We start from the raw sequence: 21,022 nt of genomic DNA on the forward strand, positions 1-21,022 counted from the left end.
CTGCAAAAGCAACCACACTGTGTAATGGTATGTGAGCGTGACCTTGGAGAGAGGAGGAAGAAGCACAGCCAGGGAATGGTCAGATAAGAGGCCTTTTAGCCTGCCGTAGGAATGTGGGAAGGGCAAACATCTCAGAAGAGATCCTCTTTGTGCGATGAAAGCGACATGGGAGAAGTATATTTTCAGACTTCCGAGAGTCTGTTAATGTAACTTTATGGTACAGAACAAACTTTCCCAGGTGGGCTTGCTTCTTCTAGGGACTGCCTCACAAAGCTGAGATCAATCTTGCAAGCCTGAAAGTACATTTCTTCTCCCATCATCTTTATGGCTCAAATTATAGGAAGAACTGGAAAATGCTTCAGCCTAGGTTCTGCTTGGTGAGTGTTGAATGAGAGCTGTCTGTCCAGATGTTTTCATGTTCTCCTCCCAAATTTCCTGCAGCTTAGTAGAGCATCTGAGTTCTCCAATGTTTCAGCTCTTATTCAATTCAAGCATCTCTGTTCCAATTTCTTCGAAGTTAGTGATGGGGAGCAGATACAATTTAGAAGACCCTCCAGAGGTCTGTCTAGCAGGTGCACAGCCACAGGCAGAAGTTAAAGGTCCAAGTGATTTGCATAAAGGAACGGATGTTTTTGGCCTCTGGGGATTTAAAAGCAACTGGGTTGACCCCCAAGAGAAGATCTTTTTCCTTCAAGAAGATGAACGTATCAAGTCTCCCTCGAATAAGCAGCATGTTCTTCCTGGCCATATTCCTTGCCACCATTGGTGAGCTACCTTGAGTTGGTGGAAGAGAGAAGCTGTGTCTTCTCCAAAATGGTGGCCATGGCTTCTTCATAGTCCTTTAAATAAAACAGTCTTGTGCTGTGTTTCCTTGCAGATCTCAGCCTTCAGCAGCTGCAAAGCCTGAAGGACCCAGAATCGGTGCCTCTTGGTGGGACGGTCACCATGTCTTGCAGATACTCTACTGGAATCATCACTGACAACAATTACCCTTGGTGGGTCCAGCAACATCCAGGCAAACCACCCCGGCTCTTGGTTTACCATACCAGTGTCAAACCTTCTGGTGTTCCAGCCCGGTTCTCTGGGTCCAAATCAGGGAATATGATGTCGCTGACCATAACAGGAGCCTTGGCAGAAGATGAAGCCAACTATTACTGCTCTTTAAACCCAGGGGGCTCATGGCACAGTCATTCAGTGCAATGGGGAAGGAAGGCAAAAACTCTCTTTGCTCTCTTCAAGCAACGATAGCAGTTGAATTGTCCCTGAAGCTTCCTGTTCATACTGTGGTCAGTCTGAAGATGAAGGTGCATTTTGACTAGAGCAGTGTTTTTCAAAGTTAGAACATAGAATAATAGGGTTGAAAGAGACCTTGGAGGTCTTCTAGTCCATCCCCCTACTCAAGCCATACCAACAGGCTGAAGAAGAGCTTCTATCTGTGTGCTGTTAGGCTTTTGAACGAGAAATAACTTTTGTGAACTTTTGTGAATTTTATGCAGAATTGACTTGGGAGGCCGGTGTGTGGTGTAGTTGGTTCACATGGTGTAGTAAGATGGAGGGTTTGTTGTCACTGTGTGTTGGTGGGTGGGAGCACAAAGGGAGGCTCAGCTAATCTCAATGTACACACAGTTGTACTTTGACAATAAAGGTTCATTTCATTTGGGTGCCTTCCCGAACTCAGGCCTTCTGCTCAAGGAGCAGCAGGCAACTCTGGCTCAGAGGACCTTTGCACAGCTTCATTCTGTTTGCCAATTGTGTCCACTCCTGGATTGGGAGATCCTGGTTATATTCACTCATATCTCAGACAAGCCATGGCAAAGCCATGGCAAATCTAGACAGCACACTAAAAAGCAGAGACATCACCCTGTCAACAAAAGTGCGTATAGTCAAGGCTATGGTCTTCCCAGTTGCAATGTATGGCAGTGAAAGTTGGACCATAAGAAAGGCTGAACGCAAAAGAATTGAGGCCTTTGAACTATGGTGCTGGAGAAGACTCCTGCGAGTCCCTTGGACTGCGAGGCGATCAAACCGGTCAGTCCTAGAGGAGATCAACCCCGACTGCTCTTTAGTAGGCCAGATCCTGAAGCTGACACTCAAATCCTTTGGCCACCTAATGAGAAGGAAGGACTCACTGGAGAAGAGCCTAATGCTGGGAAAGATTGAGGGCAAGAGAAGAAGGGGACGACAGAGAATGAGGTGGCTGGATGGAGTCCCTGAAGCAGTAGGCGTGAGCTTAAATGGACTCCAGAAGATGGTAGAGGACAGGAAGGCCTGGAGGAATGTTGTCCATAGGGTCGTGATGGGTCGGACACGACTTCGCAACTAACAACAACAAATCTCAGACAACCTCATGATTGGATTACCAAATACACTACATACAGTAGGGTTGACCTTGCAGACACCTTGAAAGTATCAGTGGCTACAGCATGCACTAGCATGGGTAGTTATGGGTAAACCTTGCCACGTTCCTAACCTCCCATCTCTGACTTCATGAGCTTGGTTACTAGTTGATTCTGGATAAAGTCCTTACCGATAAGACCTTTCACGTTACAAATCCGGGTTACTTGTGAGACCATCTGCAAGTAATTACTTCTGCCCTCCAGTGATATCTGACCAGTTGGTTGTTTTCTTCCACCTTGACCCTAACCCTTATTGCATCAGAACATAATTGATGATATCCTCCATCCATTTCATCCTCCAGGTAACCCTGTTTGATAGGACAGGAAGAGGAACAAGAGCTATAACTGAAAGATCGCTCGACTAACTTGTTGGAAGGATGCACGTTTCATCTTAGGATCCTCTGGTTCCATGTTATATTGTAAAAGGAGCAGCTCACTTATTATTATTATTTTCCTAAGCTCAGAAATATCTCCTGTAGGCCAACAGGGTGCAGGCAAACACCTTCACTCCCGTGTACAATGTGCAAAGTCCATTTGCATACAGAGTTGCATTCTTCGTCCCCGGGGGACTTAAGAGAGACCTGGTGGATGCCAGTTCAAGAGTCTTTCCTTCAGGAAGGCCCCCCCAGTTCTCCATCATGGCTTGGATGCTTTTTATCTTCATAGTCCTCTCTTTTTCCAGTAAGAGAAACAGAGGAAATAGCCCTTTTGAGACTCACCCATAGGGAATCCAGCGTGGGCAAATGGTGGATCCTGCTGTGCAGCATAGATTCATTTTAATATCTTCCTAATTCCGTGTTCTCTTTCAGGGGCCAGCATCCAGCAGCTTCAGAGCCTCAAGAATTCAGACTTTGTAGCTCCAGGAGGGACAATCACTATGTCTTGTATATATGGTGGAGGAATTATCACTGACAACAATTTCCCTGTGTGGGTCCAACAGAAGTCAGAGCAGATCCCAAGGCTCTTAATACACAGCACCAGCGCCAGAAACACAGGTGTTCCTGCCCATTTCTCTGGCTCCAGGTCAGGGAACACCATGTCCCTGACCATCACAGGGGCCTTAGTGGAATATGAGGCCACCTATTACTGTGCTGTCTGGATCGGAAGCGGGTGCACAGTCTCTGATTCAGATGGAGAAGTGAGACAAAAAAATAAACCTTACAGGATATGAGCAACTTTGATTGGTCTGGGTACCTCTTACATGAAACGGACTGCAGATGAAAGCTTTCTGAACAAAGTCAGTACAGCTGTGAATATTCCTAAGCATAAAATAATTGCAGCACAGGAGAGGGTCCAACAGGAAAAAGTCAACCTTTGTTCTGTACCAGCCTACTACCGGCCCTGCAGAAAAGGCAGGGACAACCCCTTTACAACACGGCAAGAGGCTGGAACTAAGCCTGCCAAATTTATTGACATAAAACAGAGCAAAACAGAGACACGAACCATGAAACAGGAGCTATTCAAACGGTTGCCTTCAGCAAACCAGCCCTCCCACACATTCCCCTTTTAAACAGTTCAAGGCATGGCTTCTCTCTGCCTCCTTCTGAGGTGCCCCATTGCCTTCCTCTGTTTACTCCTAATTGACTGCCTCCTGCGTCGGGCGTCCTTGAACAGGGCCAGCTGTGGGTCATCTTCATCCACGCTGTCAGGCTCACACAGCTGGGTCTGCGTCGTAACCAGATGGGAGGGGCCTGGCTGAGGGATCTGCAAAGCCAGGGCTGTCCTCTGCAGGCTCTCCAACACCCCCCTCCTCCTCTTCTGAATCGTCCGACCCAACTGCCGAACCCACAGGCTGACCCTGAATCACAACAACCTTCACATTTGAAGAGGTGTTTTGTTTTTGTCCTTTATGGAAGAAGAACAGATTTTCTTCCATTTCCCGCCCCTCAAAATACCTGGTCAATTTTCCAAATCCAGGACATCTAAAAAAAAAAAGGCCACCATTGAGATGGGACATTTGATTGGCTATTTTAAAAAAAGAGAGGCCTTTGGAGCATGTCCAGAGTGCATCTTTGCTGCTAAACTCTACAAAACAGACAGACAGTAGGTATGGTGAGATGACAGAGAGATAACCCTTTGGAAGGGATTATCGCCATGATAATCATCATTACGAATATGAGCAGCATTTTCTGGGGAACATTCTTCCAAAAGGCCAGTTCAAAATGCTTGGTGACCCTAAACATGATTTGTTATTTTTAGAACTTAAAAGATCAGCCTGGTTGGTATCAATGGCCTATTGGAGTTAGGACTTTCTCAAATTTTGTAGGAAATCATCGCAGGAATAAATTTGGAATCTTTGACCGGCCAAATGTGGTAATCGATCACTGAATGATCACTGTGGTGAAGCCTCATCCTCAATCACATCTTTATTTGAGCGTTATCACACGTGTCTCATTGTTTTCTGAGGAGGAGGAGGAGGAGGTGGGGGGAGGGAGAAGGGTGAAGGGCAAGGTGGAAAAACAGAAAAGAGGAGGAGGAGGAGGAGGAGGAGGAGGAAGAGGAGAAGAGAGAAGAGAGAGGAGGAGGAGGATATGTAGGTACTGTAATGGCCTGTAGGGGCTGCTGTTGTTCTTCCTACTAAAATAACCATCACTAACTTTCATGCGCTTAATTCTCAAACCATACTGAACATTTCTGGCATAGGAGAAAAGAAATAATTATCCGGAGAGGACCTAGATTAAGAGAACTATGCAAAGAAAGTATAACTATTAGGGTCAGGGGACTTTTCTCCTTTCTTTGACTGGAAGATTTGAAAATTTAAGTTGGACTCTATGGGTTGAAATCTACCAAAAGTAACCCTTAAGTAGGAGGATATAGTTTATATATGAAAATTGAGGACAAGAGGCTGATGCCTGGAATGGATGTTCATTACCCTGATAAAATTATCCCATGCACTGCCAGTCTGTAGAATATTTAAAATTCCTTGCCTTTGGCCATCCAAATCAGAATTTACTAGTACTCCATGATATATGGAGGAATCTAAGGATTCATCCCAAGCTTCTTCTTCGTGTGTTGACCTAGAGCAGCTTGTCTGGAGACCAAGGGAATAGAGTCTACCCATTATCCGAAGATCTAACTATACCACATTCCACAAAAATTAGTTTGCTTTGGAAATATTTTCTGAATCTCAACTGTGTTCACCCTTAATCATATCAAACCTCTCTACCACCATCTCTCTGAAGCCAGCCATGTGCAGAAGATAGAATGCACAAGACTCTTTCAGCACAGAGTCAAACAAACAGGTGCCAGAGTTTCTCTTGTGGTGGTTCCACCACCCACAGACAGAAGTTAAAGGTGCAAGTGATTTGCATGAAGGAACGGATTTTTTTGGCCTCTGGGGATTTAAGAGCAACTGGGTTGACCCCCAAGAGAAGATCTTTTTCCTTCAAGAAGATGAACGTATCAAGTCTCCCCCGAATAAGCAGCATGTTCTTCCTGGCCATATTCCTTGCCACCATTGGTGAGCTACCTTGAGTTGGTGGAAGAGAGAAGCTGTGTCTTCTCCAAAATGGTGGCCATGGCTTCTTCATAGTCCCTTAAATAAAGCAGTCCTGTGCTGTGTTTCCTTGCAGATCTCAGCCTTCAGCAGCTGCAAAGCCTGAAGGACCCAGAATCGGTGCCTCTTGGTAGGACAGTCACCATGTCTTGCAGATACTCTACTGGAATTATCACTGACAACAATTACCCTTGGTGGGTCCAGCAACATCCAGGCAAACCACCCCGGCTCTTGGTTTACCAGACCAATGTCAAACCTTCTGGTGTACCAGCCCGGTTCTCTGGGTCCAAATCAGGGAATATGATGTCGCTGACCATAACAGGAGCCTTGGCAGAAGATGAAGCCATTTACTATTGTAGCGTACACACAGGGAGTGCGTAGCACAATCATTCAGTGCAATGGGGAAGGATGGCAAAAACTCTCTCTTTCTTTGCTGTCTTCAGGCATCGTTACCAGTTGAATGGTCCCTTGAGCTTCCTGCTCACGATGTACTCAATCTGCAGATGAAAGGACCAGAGAAGTTGAAATGGAAATTCTACTTTGGAACAGAAATAGGCATTCAAATGCAGGGAGAAATCACTAATTTGGATTCAATTCAAATTCATAAATCTTCTCCATCTTTTCCTCCCCTCGTCCCCTCTCTCCCTTCTCCCTCCCTCTCTCTCCTGCCTCATCTCTCTCCCTCTCTTCCTTTCTTCCTTCCTCCCCCTCTGTCTTCCTCCATTTCTCCCTCGTCTTTCTCTTTGCCTCTTCCTCTCCCTCTTTCTCTTTCTCCCTCCCTCTCTTTCTGTCCCTCCCTCCCTCTCTCTCTCTCCTTCCTCTCTCCCTTCTCCCTCTCCCTTCAATCTCCTCTAACATCAAGGCTGCTTTACATCACAGAACACAGCCCATAGGAGAAAATCAACTACTACTGATTCATATTCCAGCACTTTCTGGTGTAGAGGAAAACATGGCATTTATTCAAGGATGACCTTTTTCAAGATGGGGGCTTGAAGGCTAAAACATATAGGGAAAGGTTGCTGGAATTGGGTATGTGTAGTTTAATGAAGAGAAGGGTGAGGGGTGACATGATAGCAGTCTTCCAATATCTCAGGGGCTGACCCAAAGAAGAGGGAGTCAAGCTATTCTCCAAAGCACCTGAAGGCAGGACAAGGAGCAACGGATGGAAACCAATCAAGGAGAGAAGCAACCTAGAACTAAGGAGAAACTTCCTGACAGTTAGAACAATTAACCAGTGGAACAACCTGCCTCCAGAAACGGTGAATGCTCCAACACTGGAGGTTTTTAAGAAGAGACTGGACAGCCATTTGCCTGAAATGGTATAAGGTTTCCTGCCTGAGCAGGGGGTTGGACTAGATGACCTCCAAGGTCCCTTCCAACATTATTATTATTATTATTATTATTATTATTATTATTATTATTATTATTATTATTATTTTCCTTTCTAAGGAGCAAGAAGTTTCAGAAGCTGAGTAAAATGCAAAACACCATAGAATGTCATGGGAAAGAATTGCAACCCTTCCATTAAGGGATGGCCAACAAAGCTCAAAAGGTGTTTCTAACGTTGGTGTTATGTATGGGGATTAATAAAACACATGCAGCGGCTCGCTATTACCATCAGGTGGCGCTGTACTGTGCCAGGATTGGCGGATAAGCGCCCGGCGGGAAAACCACATAAAGGGATTGGCTACCTGTGTACCTAGCCAGGTATATAAGGGGGTACCAGGTAGCCCCTATTGTCAGTTCATGTCGAGGTATTAACCTGTCAGAGGGCGACGGACGGTGCTCCAGATGATGCATGGGTGAAGGAAAGAAAACACGATGCATATTCTACTAAATAACCTTTAATTACAAAAGAAAAGATATAAGAAGAAAGAACACTAACTACATTCTCTCATCAGGCAGTAAAAGGAAAGTGAAGAGACAAAGAATAGAAAAAAACTTTCTTACGCTTGCACACACAGCAAAGCTAACTCATAACATGGCTAGGCCACATGACATTCACTATGGTGACCAGATACGTTTTCAACACAGGGGCAGAGCAGAGAGAAAATGTACAATTAGAAATGAGCTTTTCGGACGAACTAAAAAAAACCACATGCAGTGACAGTTCAGTACGTCCACCAATAAAGAGCTGTCATGCTGAACCCTTTGTCCTTCATATTGCCATGCGGTCAAGAACCCACTACGTAATAGTGGCGATGAAGGTGGGATCCTTTCCCCGAACCATCTATGGCCGGCAAGCGAGCGCTTGCGGTCAGGAAAAAAACGGAGAAACAGGACACACCATGGCGAAATTCGGACAGAACCCACTACACAATAGTTGGTTTATTTTACTGTCCACAAAGCCATGTTGATGGTCTCTGTTTTCATAATAATTGAAAGCAGTGAAATAGGCCGAATGAGAATCATGGCTGAAGACAACTCAATGAACTTAATGGTGGAGTTGGGATTTCAGTCTAGGATTCTCCAGTTGCTGCTCTGAACTCTTATTTCGCTGGTGTGCCTCTTTGTCACCAAGTTCACAAACACGATCTCTTGATTGACAAGGTGCAGAGATGAGCATTGTTTAAACAGACACCTGATTTGCATGCAGGTTGCATTCCTCTCCTCTAGGGGTTTAAGACAGACCTGAGAGAAGACATGTAGGGATCTTTAGATTCGGGAAGAAGACCTCACCACCCACCATGGCTTGGATTCTTCTGCTCTTCACCATCTCATCCTCCTTTGGTGAGACAAGAGAATCAGGGGAATGAAAAGATAACTCTTTGGATGATTTTTCACAGGAAGCACAGTGCAAGCAAATGTTGGTTGTCATGCTATTATATGCCACAGTGTAGAACTGTTGCTATTATTTTTTTTAAAAAAAAAACATATTCTCTTTCAGGGGCTAGTGTCCAGCAGCTGCAAAGCCTGAAGAATTCAGAATCTGTAGCTGTAGGTGGCACGCTCACCATGTCCTGTCGCTATAGTGGTGGGATTATATCAGACAACAATTACCTTCGATGGCTCCAGCAGAAGCCCGGGGAAGTTCTAAGGCTCTTAGTTGCTACCAGCAACAGCAGGCCAACTGGTGTCCCAACCCGCTTCACTGGGACCACCTCCGGGAACACCATGTCCCTGACCATTGCAGGAACTTTGAGTGAAGATGAGGCAACTTATTACTGTGCCGTCTGGACTGGGAGCGGGTACACAGTGCTTGAGTCAAATGGAGAAGTGAAGCAAAAATTCTCTTACTATAATAGAGATCTTAAATGAACTTCTTGAGCAAAGGCTTTCTGGATAGCGATTGCACATTTTCAAGGGCTGTGGTGGAATGTAGTCTGGATTCCCAGGAGGGAGGAGCTGCATTCCAGAGGACCAAGAGACAGCAAAGTTTAGATAGTTGGTTGGTAGAAAGAGGGTCAAGATAGTTCTTCCTTAAAAGTTCTTTAATGATTCAAGAAGTTGCCTTAGTTTGGCAAGATTTCTATCTATAGGTGAGGAACAATAAAGAGGAGTGTTGTGAAGTGATTCAGCATGCCTTTTCTTAGTTCTGGGGTCTGATATGTGCCAAGAAGTCACAGCATTCATCAAAACTATTAAGAAAATATCTGGACATCAATTTTCCAAGTTTTTTTTTTAAAAAACAACAACGAAGAAAAGTAGTTTAACACTCCAATATCTATTATTTCTTTGTGTCGTTATGGCAGTGGTGTTTTGCCAGAATTCGTAGATCCTGTTCAACCTGAAGCTCATTGCGTGAATCAAAAATGGCAGTGAGATGGGTGAGGAAACATTATTCCAATCTTCTTTCCATCCACATAAATCACGCATATTTCTAGTGCTGAATTTGAAACAGAGAAATACTACAGGCAAAGCATTCTTTTAACAGCACTTTGTCATCTCCAGTCTTGAGGCAGAAGATGAGGCTGACTATTATTGCCTGGTTTATTTGGGTGGTGGCCAGTGCACAAAGATACAATCCCACTGAGGAGCTGAACAAAAACCTTGCAGCAGGTGAACACCAATATGCATGACTAACCAATGTGTGACAATATCTCCTTGGTTCCTCTTAGCCTTCTCAAATTCTCAGCTGCTTCCTTCCTGCTGTCACGACCTCTTAGACTCTTAGAGATGTGATGATAACTCAAGTCCAGAAGGGTGTTATAATCGGTGTGGGATTTCATGGTGGGTGGAATGAAAGTGATCAGTTGAATCATGGCTACATTTCACTTCACATTCACATTCACCAAGAGGTCTTCACATAATGGTCCATTTGGAGACAATAGCCATATTGTCCACCTTCATCCCACATTTCAACTATGACCTAGCCATGTCTCCTCCTGTTCTTCTCCACCTACTGCAATGGTGTTGGTCCACTTTAGATTTTCTAACAACCCTTCTGATCTGGAACACCCACCTTTTGGTTCCTAACTGATCATTTCTGATCAGAAAAGGTTCTTAGGAGTCTCTCATTCTCAACTTGCAGGTCTAATGTTTCTCTCCCCTTTGAAATTACATCTCTTTGGCTGAAAGTTTCCTTTGTGCCTTGCTTTCTTTTGGAGCTTTTGGTCCAGGTTGTCCTAATCAGTCCTCTTCTGTTTCAGCATCCACTGGAGAAAGAGTCAGCATCTCTTCTCCAAAAAGAGTGGAGACATTGGAGATTAATACAGGCATCAGCATTGTTTTTTCAAAAAAACACCTCATTTGCATGCTAATTACACTCCTCACCTCTAGGAGTTTAAGAGAGGCCGGGTACAAGCCAAACATTGATCATTTCATCCAGGAAGATTATCTAGTTGTCCACCATGGCTTGGCTTCTTCTGCTGTTCAGCATCCTGTCTTCCTTCGGTGAGACCAGGAGAATAAGGGGTTAGAAGGGGAAATCCTTTCGAGGGCCTTCATGTGGAAGGCAGCGCAGGCAAATGCTGGCCATGGTTTGGCTCTATAATGTAGTTTCAGCTTTTGTTCCTTAATTCCATGTTCTCTCTTATTCCCTTAATTCCATGTGCTCCTTCAGGAGCCAGCATCCAGCAGCTTCAGAGCTTGAAAGATCCAGATTTTGTAGCTCCAGGAGGGACAATCACCATGTCCTGTAGATATGAGGGTGGAACACTTACTGACAGCAACTACCCACGGTGGATCCAGCAGAAGTCAGAGCGGGTTCGAAGGCTCTTAATATACAGCACCAGCCGCAGGCCAACAGGCGTTCCTGCCCCTTTCTCTGGCTCCAGGTCAGGGAACATCATGTCCCTGACCATCATGGAGGCCTTGGTGGAAGACGAGGCCACTTATTACTGTTTGGTTTGGATCGGGGACGGGTGCACAGTGCTTCATTTGGATAGAGAAGTGAGACAAAAAACGTTGAAAGGAAGTAAGACACTTCCATGGGTTTCATTTCCTTTCTAATAAAGAAGTTCTTAAAACTATCAAGAAGCGACATGATTGTAGCCTTTCTCATTTTTTAAACAACAACAACCCCCCCCCACCACCACAGACTTATCTTTCTAAACTCAACATCAAGTACTCAAATGGGTCTTCTTAGACAAGGACAAAATGCTAACCATGGTTCATCCTAGTGTGCGATTCTGGGTTGCCTTAATAGCGAGATAGAATCAAGATCACGTGAAGTTCTAGTACCGCTTTACAAAGCCTTAGTAAGGCCACACTTGGAATACTGCAACCAGTTCTGGTCACCACAATACCAAAAAAATATGTTGGGACTCTGGGAAGAGTGCAGAGAAGAGAAACAAAATGATTAGAGGGTTGGAGGCTAAAATGTACGAAGAACGATGACAGGAATTGGGTTTGTCTAGTGTAGCGAAACAAAGAACCAGGGGAAACATGATAGCAGTGTCCCAATGTCTGAGGAGCTGCCACAAAGGAGGGGGGGTGTCAACCTGTTTTCCAAAGCACCAGAAGGCAGGACAAGAAACAATGGTTGGAAACTAACCAAGCAGAGAAGCAACCTGGAATTAAGGAGAAATTTCCTAAAGACGAGAGCAATCAACCAATGGGATAGCTTGCCTTCAGAAGTTGTGGGTGCTCCATTACTGGAGGCTTTCAAAAAGAGACTGGACAACCATTTGTCTGAAATGATGTAGGCTCTCCTGTTCAAGCAGGGGATTGGACTAGAAGACCTCTAAGGTCCCTTCCAACTCTGTTATTCTATGTTCTAGGGCAGGGGTAGGCAACCTTGGCTCTTTTATGCTGGCTCAGGAATTCTGGGAGTTGAAGTCCATGAGTCATAAAAGAGCCAAGGTTGCCTACCCCTGTTCTAGGGTAAACCTGAATTTAAATGGGTGAATGAATAAAATCCGTGAGATAGGCAAGGAAGAAAGATAATGTGATATCCTCAGAGAAACCACACTATTTTGGAAACCACTGATTTTGGAATTTGGTGTAGGGAGTGCCCTGCATCCAGCTTCATTTTTACATCACGGTGGGACACCAGCTCTTATCTTAGTAGTCGGTGTACTGTAGCTTACTCAATTGGCAGCTCTTGGAGATTCCCTTTGATGAGCAGAGCAGGTTTTCAGGAAAACACCACCTTGTGAACCAACATAGTCAGTTCTCGTTGTTAACATCTCTAAGGTAAAAGTAAAGGTTCCCCCGCACATGCGTGCTAGTCGTTTCCGACTCTAGGGGCCGGTGCTCATCTCCATTTCAAAGCCGAAGAGCCAGCGCTTGTCCGAGGACGTCTCCGTGGTCATGTGGCTGGCATGACTAGATGCCAAAGGCGCACGGAACGCTGTTACCTTCCCACCGTAGTCGTCCCTATTTTTCTACTTGTATTTTTACGTGCTTTTGAACTGCTAGTTTGGCAGAAGCTGGGAAAGTAACAGGCGCTCACTCTGTTACACGGCACTTGGGATTCGACCCGCCAAACTGCCGACCTTCTGATCGACAAGCTCAGTGTCCTAACCCACTGAGCCACCATGTCCCTATAACATCTCTAAAATGGGCCATAATTTCCCTGAAGAGCTGAGAGGGATGTTCCTCAGCCTGAACAAAGAGGGATCAAGGAGAGAAAGAGAAGATGTTCCTCATGTGAACTTTGTCCTCTGGAGCTGCTTTGAAGTCCTTCCCAAAGTTCTTGCTCATCTAAACAGGAGACTGTCCTCAAAAGCTCCACCTGCAAATCCTACTGCTTGAAGAGGAGGAATCTTCAAAGGACGCTCTTTCCTTTTCTCTGAAGCAGACCCTCATATCTGAGGAAGAATTGATGAGCCTGCAGGACATTTGCATGAATTTGAATGCCCCACTGGCAAAAGGCTTAAGGACAGAGAGGACAGCTGGCTCTGCAGACAAGTCAGTCCTGATTCCAACTTCCACCATGGCTTGGCTGCCTCTTCTTCTCATCCTCTCCTCTTCCTTTATGGGTAATTGAAGACGTGGGATATCTACTAAAAATGGCTGAGACTTCCACTCTTTCCCCCATCACCTAATAATTCAGGGAAGTGGTTTCTCCTCTACTTCTTTGATTTCAGATTTCTGTTCCTACCACACATTTCTCCTAAGTTCAATGAACGTCGTGCTGACTGAGTCTTTCCTGTCACCTTTCCTTTTTTTTTCAGGGACTTTTTCCCAGTTTGTCCTGAATCAACCAGCCTCTGTGTCTGGATCTCCTGGAGGCACAATCCGAATCACCTGTAGTCAAAGCAGTGGAACGATTGGAACAAGTTATTCCTCCTGGTATCAACAGAAGTCTGGCAGTGCCCCCAAAGTCATCATATATTTTGATAGCAGCAGAGCCTCTGGAATCCCAGCACGATTCTCCGGTTCTGTTGAAAGCTCTAGAACATCTGCCGTGTTAACCATCTCCAATCTTGAGGCAGAAGATGAGGCTATCTATTTTTGCGCCGCTTATACAGGCAGTAGCTCGTACACGATGCTACAATTGCCCTGAAGAGCTGAACAAAAACCTTTCAGCAGGAGATCTGCGGTATGCATGGCTGGGCAATGTGTGACATCTTGTTCTTGGTTCCTCTTAACCTTCTCAAACTGGAAGGTGCTTCCTTCTTGGTGCCATGCCTACTCTCAGGGATGTGATGGTGTCTGAACTGGGGAAGGTCATTATTATTATTATTGCTCTGGGACTTCATGGTGGGGGGAATGAAGGGGATCAGTTGAATGATGGATTATGAATCATTGAACATAAAGAGTCACCCACAGAACACTTCTGTTAATAGTTGTTTGGAGACAACAACCATATTGTTGATCTTTATCCCACATTTCAACTACAACCTAGCCATGTTTCCTCCTGATCTTCTATGCCTACTGCAATGCTCCTTGGACAACATTTCTAGCATCAACCCTCCTGATCTGGAACACTCATGTTTTGGTTCTTCTGGACCAATTCTGATAAGAGAAGCTTCTTTGGAGTCCCTCACTCTTCCCTTTCACATCTAAAGTTTCTCTCCCCTTTGAAATTCTACCTCCTTGGCTGAAGATTTTTTCCCCCTCTTTGCTTTCTTTCAGAACTTGTCCTTAATCACCCCTCTTCCCTTTCACCATCCTACAGAGAAAAGTCAGGATTTCTTTAACCAAAATGAGTGGAAACACTGGAGATTAATACAACTCCTGGGATCATCAGATACGTGAGCAAAATAAGAGAGGCCCTTTGAAGCCCCAACTCAGTTCTCTTCCTCCCTCTTCGTAGTTCTTCCTATTCTGTCTCCTTGAGCATCTTCAATCCCTCTCAGATTGCCTACAGCTGGAATCTCCTTTGTTGATCTTTGTTTGTCTTAAACTTTGGATTTTTTTTAACTCTATGGTTTTCTAGCTCATAGCTGTGTTCCCCTTCCTATTCGTCTTCCTCCTTCTCCCCCTTTTGAGCCACAAAAAATAAATTTCAACATGCTATTTACATATAATAATAATAATAATAATAATAATAATAATAATAATAATAATAATAATAATAATAAGAAGAAGAAGAAGAAGAAGAAGAAGAAGAAGAAGAAGAAGAAGAAGAAGAAGAAGAAGAAGAAGAAGAAGTTGGAAGGGACCTTGGAGGTCATCTAGTCCAACCCCCTGCTCAGGCAGGAAACCCTATCCCATTTCAGGCAAATGGCTGTCCAGTCTCTTCTTAAAAACCTCCAGTGTTGGAGCATTCACCACCTCTGGAGGCAGGTTGTTCCACTGGTTAATTGTTCTAACTGTCAGGAAGTTTCTCCTTAGTTCTAGGTTGCTTCTCTCCTTGACTATGATCATGATCATGTAGATCACTTTTCTTCTGTATTTTGACAAAGAGAATCTTGGCTTCTGCTTTACCCAACAGCTATGAAATACTTTGAGGCTATGGTGACCTAACCAGTAGAGGTCAAGTTTGCCGTGTTTTCTAAACTAGGTCTGAAATTTTAGTCCACAAAGTTCTAGTTTAAGGAGGCTTGTTATTTATGTTATCAGTAGCAATGAGAAAACACGCGTTATTTCCAAGAGCACATATGGCAGAAACAGGGGGGAAATAAAAACAGAATGGAAGGGAATGTGTCCTCAAAAGCTCCACCTGCAAATCCTACTGCTTGAAGAGGAGGAATCTTCAAAGGACGCTCTTTCCTTTCCTCTGAAGCAGCCCCTCATATCTGAGGAAGAATTGATGAGCCTGCAGGACATTTGCATGAATTTGAATGCCCCACTGGCAAAAGGCTTAAGGGCAGAGAGGACAGCTGGCTCTGCAGAAAACTCAGTCCTGATCCCAACTTCCACCATGGCTTGGCTGCCTCTTCTTCTCATCCTCTCCTCTTCCTTTACAGGTAATTGATGACTTGGGATATCTACTAAAAATGGCTGGGACTTCCACTCTTTCCCCCATCACCTAATAATCCAGGGAAGTGGTTTCTCCTCTACTTCTTTGATTTCAGATTTCTGTTCCTACCACACATTTCTCCTAAGTTCAGTGAACGTCGTGCTGACTGAGTCTTTCCTGTCACCTTTGCTTTTTTTTTTCCCAGGGACTTTTTCCCAGTTTGTCCTGAATCAACCAGCCTCTGTGTCTGGATCTCTTGGAGAGATAGTGCAAATCACTTGTCGTCAAAGCAGTGGAACGATTGGAACAGGTTATTCCTCCTGGTATCAACAGAAGTCTGGCAGTGCCCCTAAACTCCTTATATATGCTGATAGCGGCAGAGCCTCTGGAATCCCAGCACGATTCTCCGGTTCTGTTGAAAGCTCTAGAACATCTGCCATGTTAAGCATCTCCAGTCTTGAGGCAGAAGATGAGGCTGACTATTTTTGCGCCGCTTATGCAGGCAGTGGCTCGTACACGATGCTACAATTGCCCTGAAGAGCTGATCAAAAACCTTTCAGCAGGCGATGTCGAATATGCGTGGCTGGGCAATGTGTGACATCTTGTTCTTGGTTCCTCTTAGCCTTGTCTAGTTGTCAGGTGCTCTTTTGCTGGTGCCATTCTCTTTTAGACACGTAGGGATGTGAGGGTATTTGAATTCTAGAAGGAGACTACGATTGGACTGGGACTCCACGGTGGGTGGAAGGAAAGGGCTCAGTTGACCTATGACTATGTTTGATTTAACACAGAATTTCTGCCCTGGGTTCTTCACAGTCTCTTCGAAGGCTGTAGCCATGTCACAAAATAACAGAGATGCTTATTCAATTGATGGCTACCCAGGTACCATGATGCTTTCTAGATATATAGGTGGTAAATTGAAAAAAACTGATAAAAATTTTTTTTTAAAAAACCAAATAAATAAAAAAACGAAATAACAGAGATGGATGGGATCTTGGAGGTCTTCTAGTCCAACCCCCTGCACAACCAGGAGACCCTATACCGCTCCCGATAAGTGGCTGTCCAGTCTCTTCTTAAAAGCCTCCAGTGATGGAGCACCCACAACTTGTGAAGGCAAGCTCTTCCACTGGTTAATTCTTCCTACTGCTGGGAAATTTCTCAGTCAAATGTAGGGCAGGTGGAAGCTCCAAACACTCAAGACAATATGATCTTGTAGCCATTGACTTTATTTGTTCATAAATTCTACTTATATGGCCCCACCATCTCATAGAAACGTTTGTCGTTTTTCTCTGGGCACGGCTAAAAACACCAACATCATCCTAAGAGAATAAAATGGGCTAAAAATAAAACATGGCAGCTCACATCATCGACACTAATCACAATAACTCACAGGCTCGCCTAAACCCTCCCAGCCACCATTTTTGGGAAAATAGGCAAGTCTTAAAGATCTTCTGACAGATCGGCAGAGTTTCACGATGTTTCTGATCTCTTTGTTTAGGGAATATCCAGACGGTGGTGCTATGAGATTACATCTTGACAACTGGGGTATGGGTTAGCTGTCTGATAGCTTTTTTCCTCATGTTATCTGATATCCAGATGAAACTGATGAGGTGTTTCTATTGACCTTCATCTCTTCTCTCATCACTATCCAGTTCTCAGGAATAGTTCTGACTCTTTAAGATTGTCTGAATGCGTTGGTTGGCTGGATAAGAAAGAATAATCAGAAACTTTTTTTAATTAGGGTATAACGCCAGAAAGGGACGCGGTGGCTCAGTGGGTTAGGACGCTGAGCTTGTCGATCAGAAGGTCGGCAGTTTGGCGGGTCGAATCCCGAGTGCCGTGTAGCAGAGTGAGCGCCTGTTACTCGACCCAGCCTCTGCCAACCTAGCAGTTTGAAAGCACGTAAAAAAATGCAAGTAGAAAAATAGGGACCACTCCGGTGGGAAGGTAACAGTGTTCTGTGCGTCTTTGGCGTCTAGTCATGCCGGCCACATGACCACGGAGACGTCCTCGGACAAGCGCTGGCTCTTCGGCTTTGAAACGGAGATGAGCACCGGCCCCTAGAGTTGGAAACGACTAGCACGCAGGTGCGGGGGAACCTTTACCTTTACCTTATAATGCCAGAAAAGACTAACGAACGAAGCTTATATTTGATTTTGCAGGTCACAACAGCAGCAAGAATTATATTCGCGCAATGCTGGAAAAATGAAGGAATACCATCAGATGAAGAAATAATTTAAAAAATACTAGAAGGCACAGAGATGGACCGGCTGACTATGAGACTGAAAGAAAGGGAGGAAACAGAATATTATCAAACTTGGGACTTATTTTATCGATGGCTAGAGGAAAGAATAAAGGATTAGGAATTAAATATGTATTAGAGAATGTAAACTCAGACAGCAGGTTAGTTGAAAAAATTTAAAAAATTATTACTGAATGTATGGGGGGAAAAACTAATAAAAATCCAACAGGATATCTTCAGAGAAGAACAGGCTAGCTATCCAATGTCATATAGGTCAGGACTACCTTAACTGTAAGTTCTTTACAATTAGGGGATCTCACCAACTCTGAACGTACTTCCTTCCTTCCTACTCTACTTGGCCAATAATGTTCCTTCTTGGACTTCCTGCCTTTTCTGGTCCAGATATTTCTCCAAAATCCACAATCTTCTTGGCTTTCCATTCTTCAGCTGAAGACATCAAGAGGAGCTCTGACATGTTCCTCCTTGGATCTCAGCTTCTAGCCGTTGTAGACTCTGAGTGACCAGGATTTTGTGTGTCTTTTTAAAAAAATCCCATTTATATCCCGCCCTTCTCCGAAGACTCAGGGTGGCTTACAATTTAAAGCACAAATCAATGTGCTTAGCAATAGCCGAAGAAGAAGAAGAAGAAGAAGAAGAAGAAGAAGAAGAAGAAGAAGAAGAAGAAGAAGAAGAAGAAGAAGAAGAAGAAAGGAGGAGGAGAAGAAGAAGAAATAGGAATAGTTTGCAGCCATGATGGCACAGGAGCTGTGGTGGTGCGGTGGTTAGAATGCAAGCAGGGCAGACTAACTCTGCCCACAGCTGGGAGTTCAATCCTGACCAGCTCAAGGTTGACTCAGCCTTCTATCCATCCGAGGTCAGCAAAATGAGGACCCAGATTGTTGAGGGGGGGCAATATGCTGACTCTGTAAACTGCTGCAAAGCACTAGGGAGTGGAATATAAGTCTAAGCGCTATTGCCATTGCTATGACCTGCAAGTCTTCTTTGGTGGTGGGGGAGAAAGGTTGACCAAAAGACTGGAGAAGAAAGGAATGGTAGGGGCTGAATAAAAGAAAAGCAAAAAAACCAGTCTAGAGTCATCCATCCATTTATAACACCATTTGGGTCAAAGCTGGCGGTGCCAGTAAGATCTTCTAGGAATCCATCTATGGCAAAAACTGGGACACCATTGCTTCTCCATCCTTGGTTCGACTTCAGAGTTGTGTCTGGAGAAATCCTGATTCAGATAAATGTTAGTCAAGTCAAACCAACTGCACAGTCCATGAGTATGTCCTCTTAACTGGCCAATTTAAGAGCTTGTTCCAGTGACAAGGTGTCTTCCCCTCCCTATAATTTTACAGTGGGCCTGAATGGTGATGATAACTACCAAGGCAGAGGAAGTGCCTTTGCATGCCTTTGCATTTTCCCTCACTTGGCCTTTAAAGGAAACGCTTTGCATCGAGGACATCCGCATGGCCATCCCTTATACTGTTAGCTTCGACATGGCACAAGCTGCTCTCTTCTTCCTCATTTTCTCTTATTGCACAGGTAAAGGAGAACTTGTTTCCAAATGTAAACCCTTGGATTTATAACTTTTGCTCTCTGGGGATAAGAATCAACGAGAGATGTAACCGAGAAGAGATTATTAGGGCACTGGAGGCTAAAAGGTATAAAGAACAGTGGCTGGAATTGGGTATGTCTAGTTTATTGAAAAGAAGGACTAGGGGTGACATGATAGCAGCCTTCCAATATCTCAAGGGTTGCCCCAGAGAAGAGGGAGTCAAGCTATTCTCCAAAGCACCTGAAGGCAGGGCAAGAAGCAACGGATGGAAACTCATCAAGGAGAGAAGCAACCTGGAACTAAGGAGAAACTTCCTGACAGTTAGAATAATTCATCAGTGGAACAGCTTGCCTTTAGAAGTTGTGGGTGCTCCCTCACTGGACGCTTTTAAGAAGAGATTGGACAACCACTTGTCTGAAATGGGATAGGGTTTCCTGCCTGAGCAGGGGGTTGGACTAGATGACCTCCAAGGTCCCTTCCAACTCAGTTCTTCTATTATTCTGTTAACCTACTACAATGTTAAAGGGCTTCCTCCGCTTTTCAGTTGACTTTGATGGAACCCAAGTCTCACCAGGCCATTGCTTCCCTTTGTTTTGTTTCTTTCAGGGGCCTCGGCCCAATTTGTGTTGACTCAGCCAGCTTCTGTAGCAGCAGCTCTTGAAGGAAAGGTCCAGATCTCCTGTACGAGGAGCAATGGAGCTATGTCTGGTTACTATGTGTCCTGGTATCAACAGAAATCCATTGAACCACCCAAACTATTGATTTATCAGCACATGTACAGGCCCGCTGACATTCCAGACCGATTCTCTGGAGCAACCGACAGTTCTAGAGCTACTTTAACCATTACTGGTGTTCAACCAGAAGATGAGGCGAAATATTATTGTCAGTCTTACGACAGTAACTGGATGTTTCACAGTGATGCAACCTACAGAGGGAAGTGAGGCAAAAACCTTCTGCTGCAGATGAGAACTTTCCGTTTGCATTCGTTGTGGTGGTTGAGGACCATTCATGTACTGCAATGTGTGTCTGTTACACAGGTGTCTATCGTAGGAAAAGCCAAATGGGCATGCAACCTAATAAGAAAATGAGAGCAATAGATCAGTGAATGCCACTAAGGGAGGGGTGTGTGTCAAACCATATATTTAAAATCAGGTAGCTTCATGAACAGCTTGTCTCCTGGAGTCGTCGTGCTCCATTGCTGGAGGTCTTCAAGAAAATATTGAACAACCATTTGTCCAGGATGGAATAAAGTCTCTTGCCTTGAGTAGGTCATTGGAATAGAAGACTTCCAAGGTCCCTTCAGGCCCTATGATCTACTCCTAGGTGCAAAAAAACCCCAAGAACACGTCTATGTTACAAGCATCAAACATGGATTGTCTATTATTCCAAAGCCTCCATCATTCGGAAATAACAGAATGAGGATGTAAAGCATGAAGTAGACAATGGGATGTAATTTTAATTGCTGTTTCAAAGCAGATGTCTCTAAGTTGAGGTAGGCATGACGTAAAGGCTGTTCATTGCAAGTCTGGATCTAATCAGATTGCAAATCTGAGCTCCGTTGGCAATTTCAGTTGGATTTTGCCCGATCCTAACACTCTTA

General features: G+C 44.5%; 1 protein-coding gene across 4 annotated transcripts in view; it reads left to right on the plus strand.

Moving 5' to 3' along the window:
• The window catches only part of LOC310646846 (immunoglobulin lambda-1 light chain-like), a 129,012-nt gene that overhangs the window by 18,595 nt on the left and 89,395 nt on the right, over positions 1 to 21,022 (plus strand). For 2 of the 4 annotated variants that reach the window (XM_083373600.1, XM_083373599.1), the window contains exons 1-2: positions 679 to 765; positions 878 to 1,178. The exons of the other annotated variants lie outside the window; for them this stretch is intronic. In XM_083373600.1, coding sequence (XP_083229726.1) covers positions 699 to 765; positions 878 to 1,178 — 368 coding nt within the window. In that variant the 5' untranslated portion in view covers positions 679 to 698. Of the gene's footprint in view, positions 1 to 678; positions 766 to 877; positions 1,179 to 21,022 lie in introns of those variants that run through there. 4 annotated transcript variants of the gene reach the window in all.

Source organism: Vipera ursinii (genome assembly GCF_947247035.1).
Source record: "Vipera ursinii genome assembly, chromosome: 14".
NCBI lineage: Eukaryota > Metazoa > Chordata > Lepidosauria > Squamata > Viperidae > Vipera > Vipera ursinii.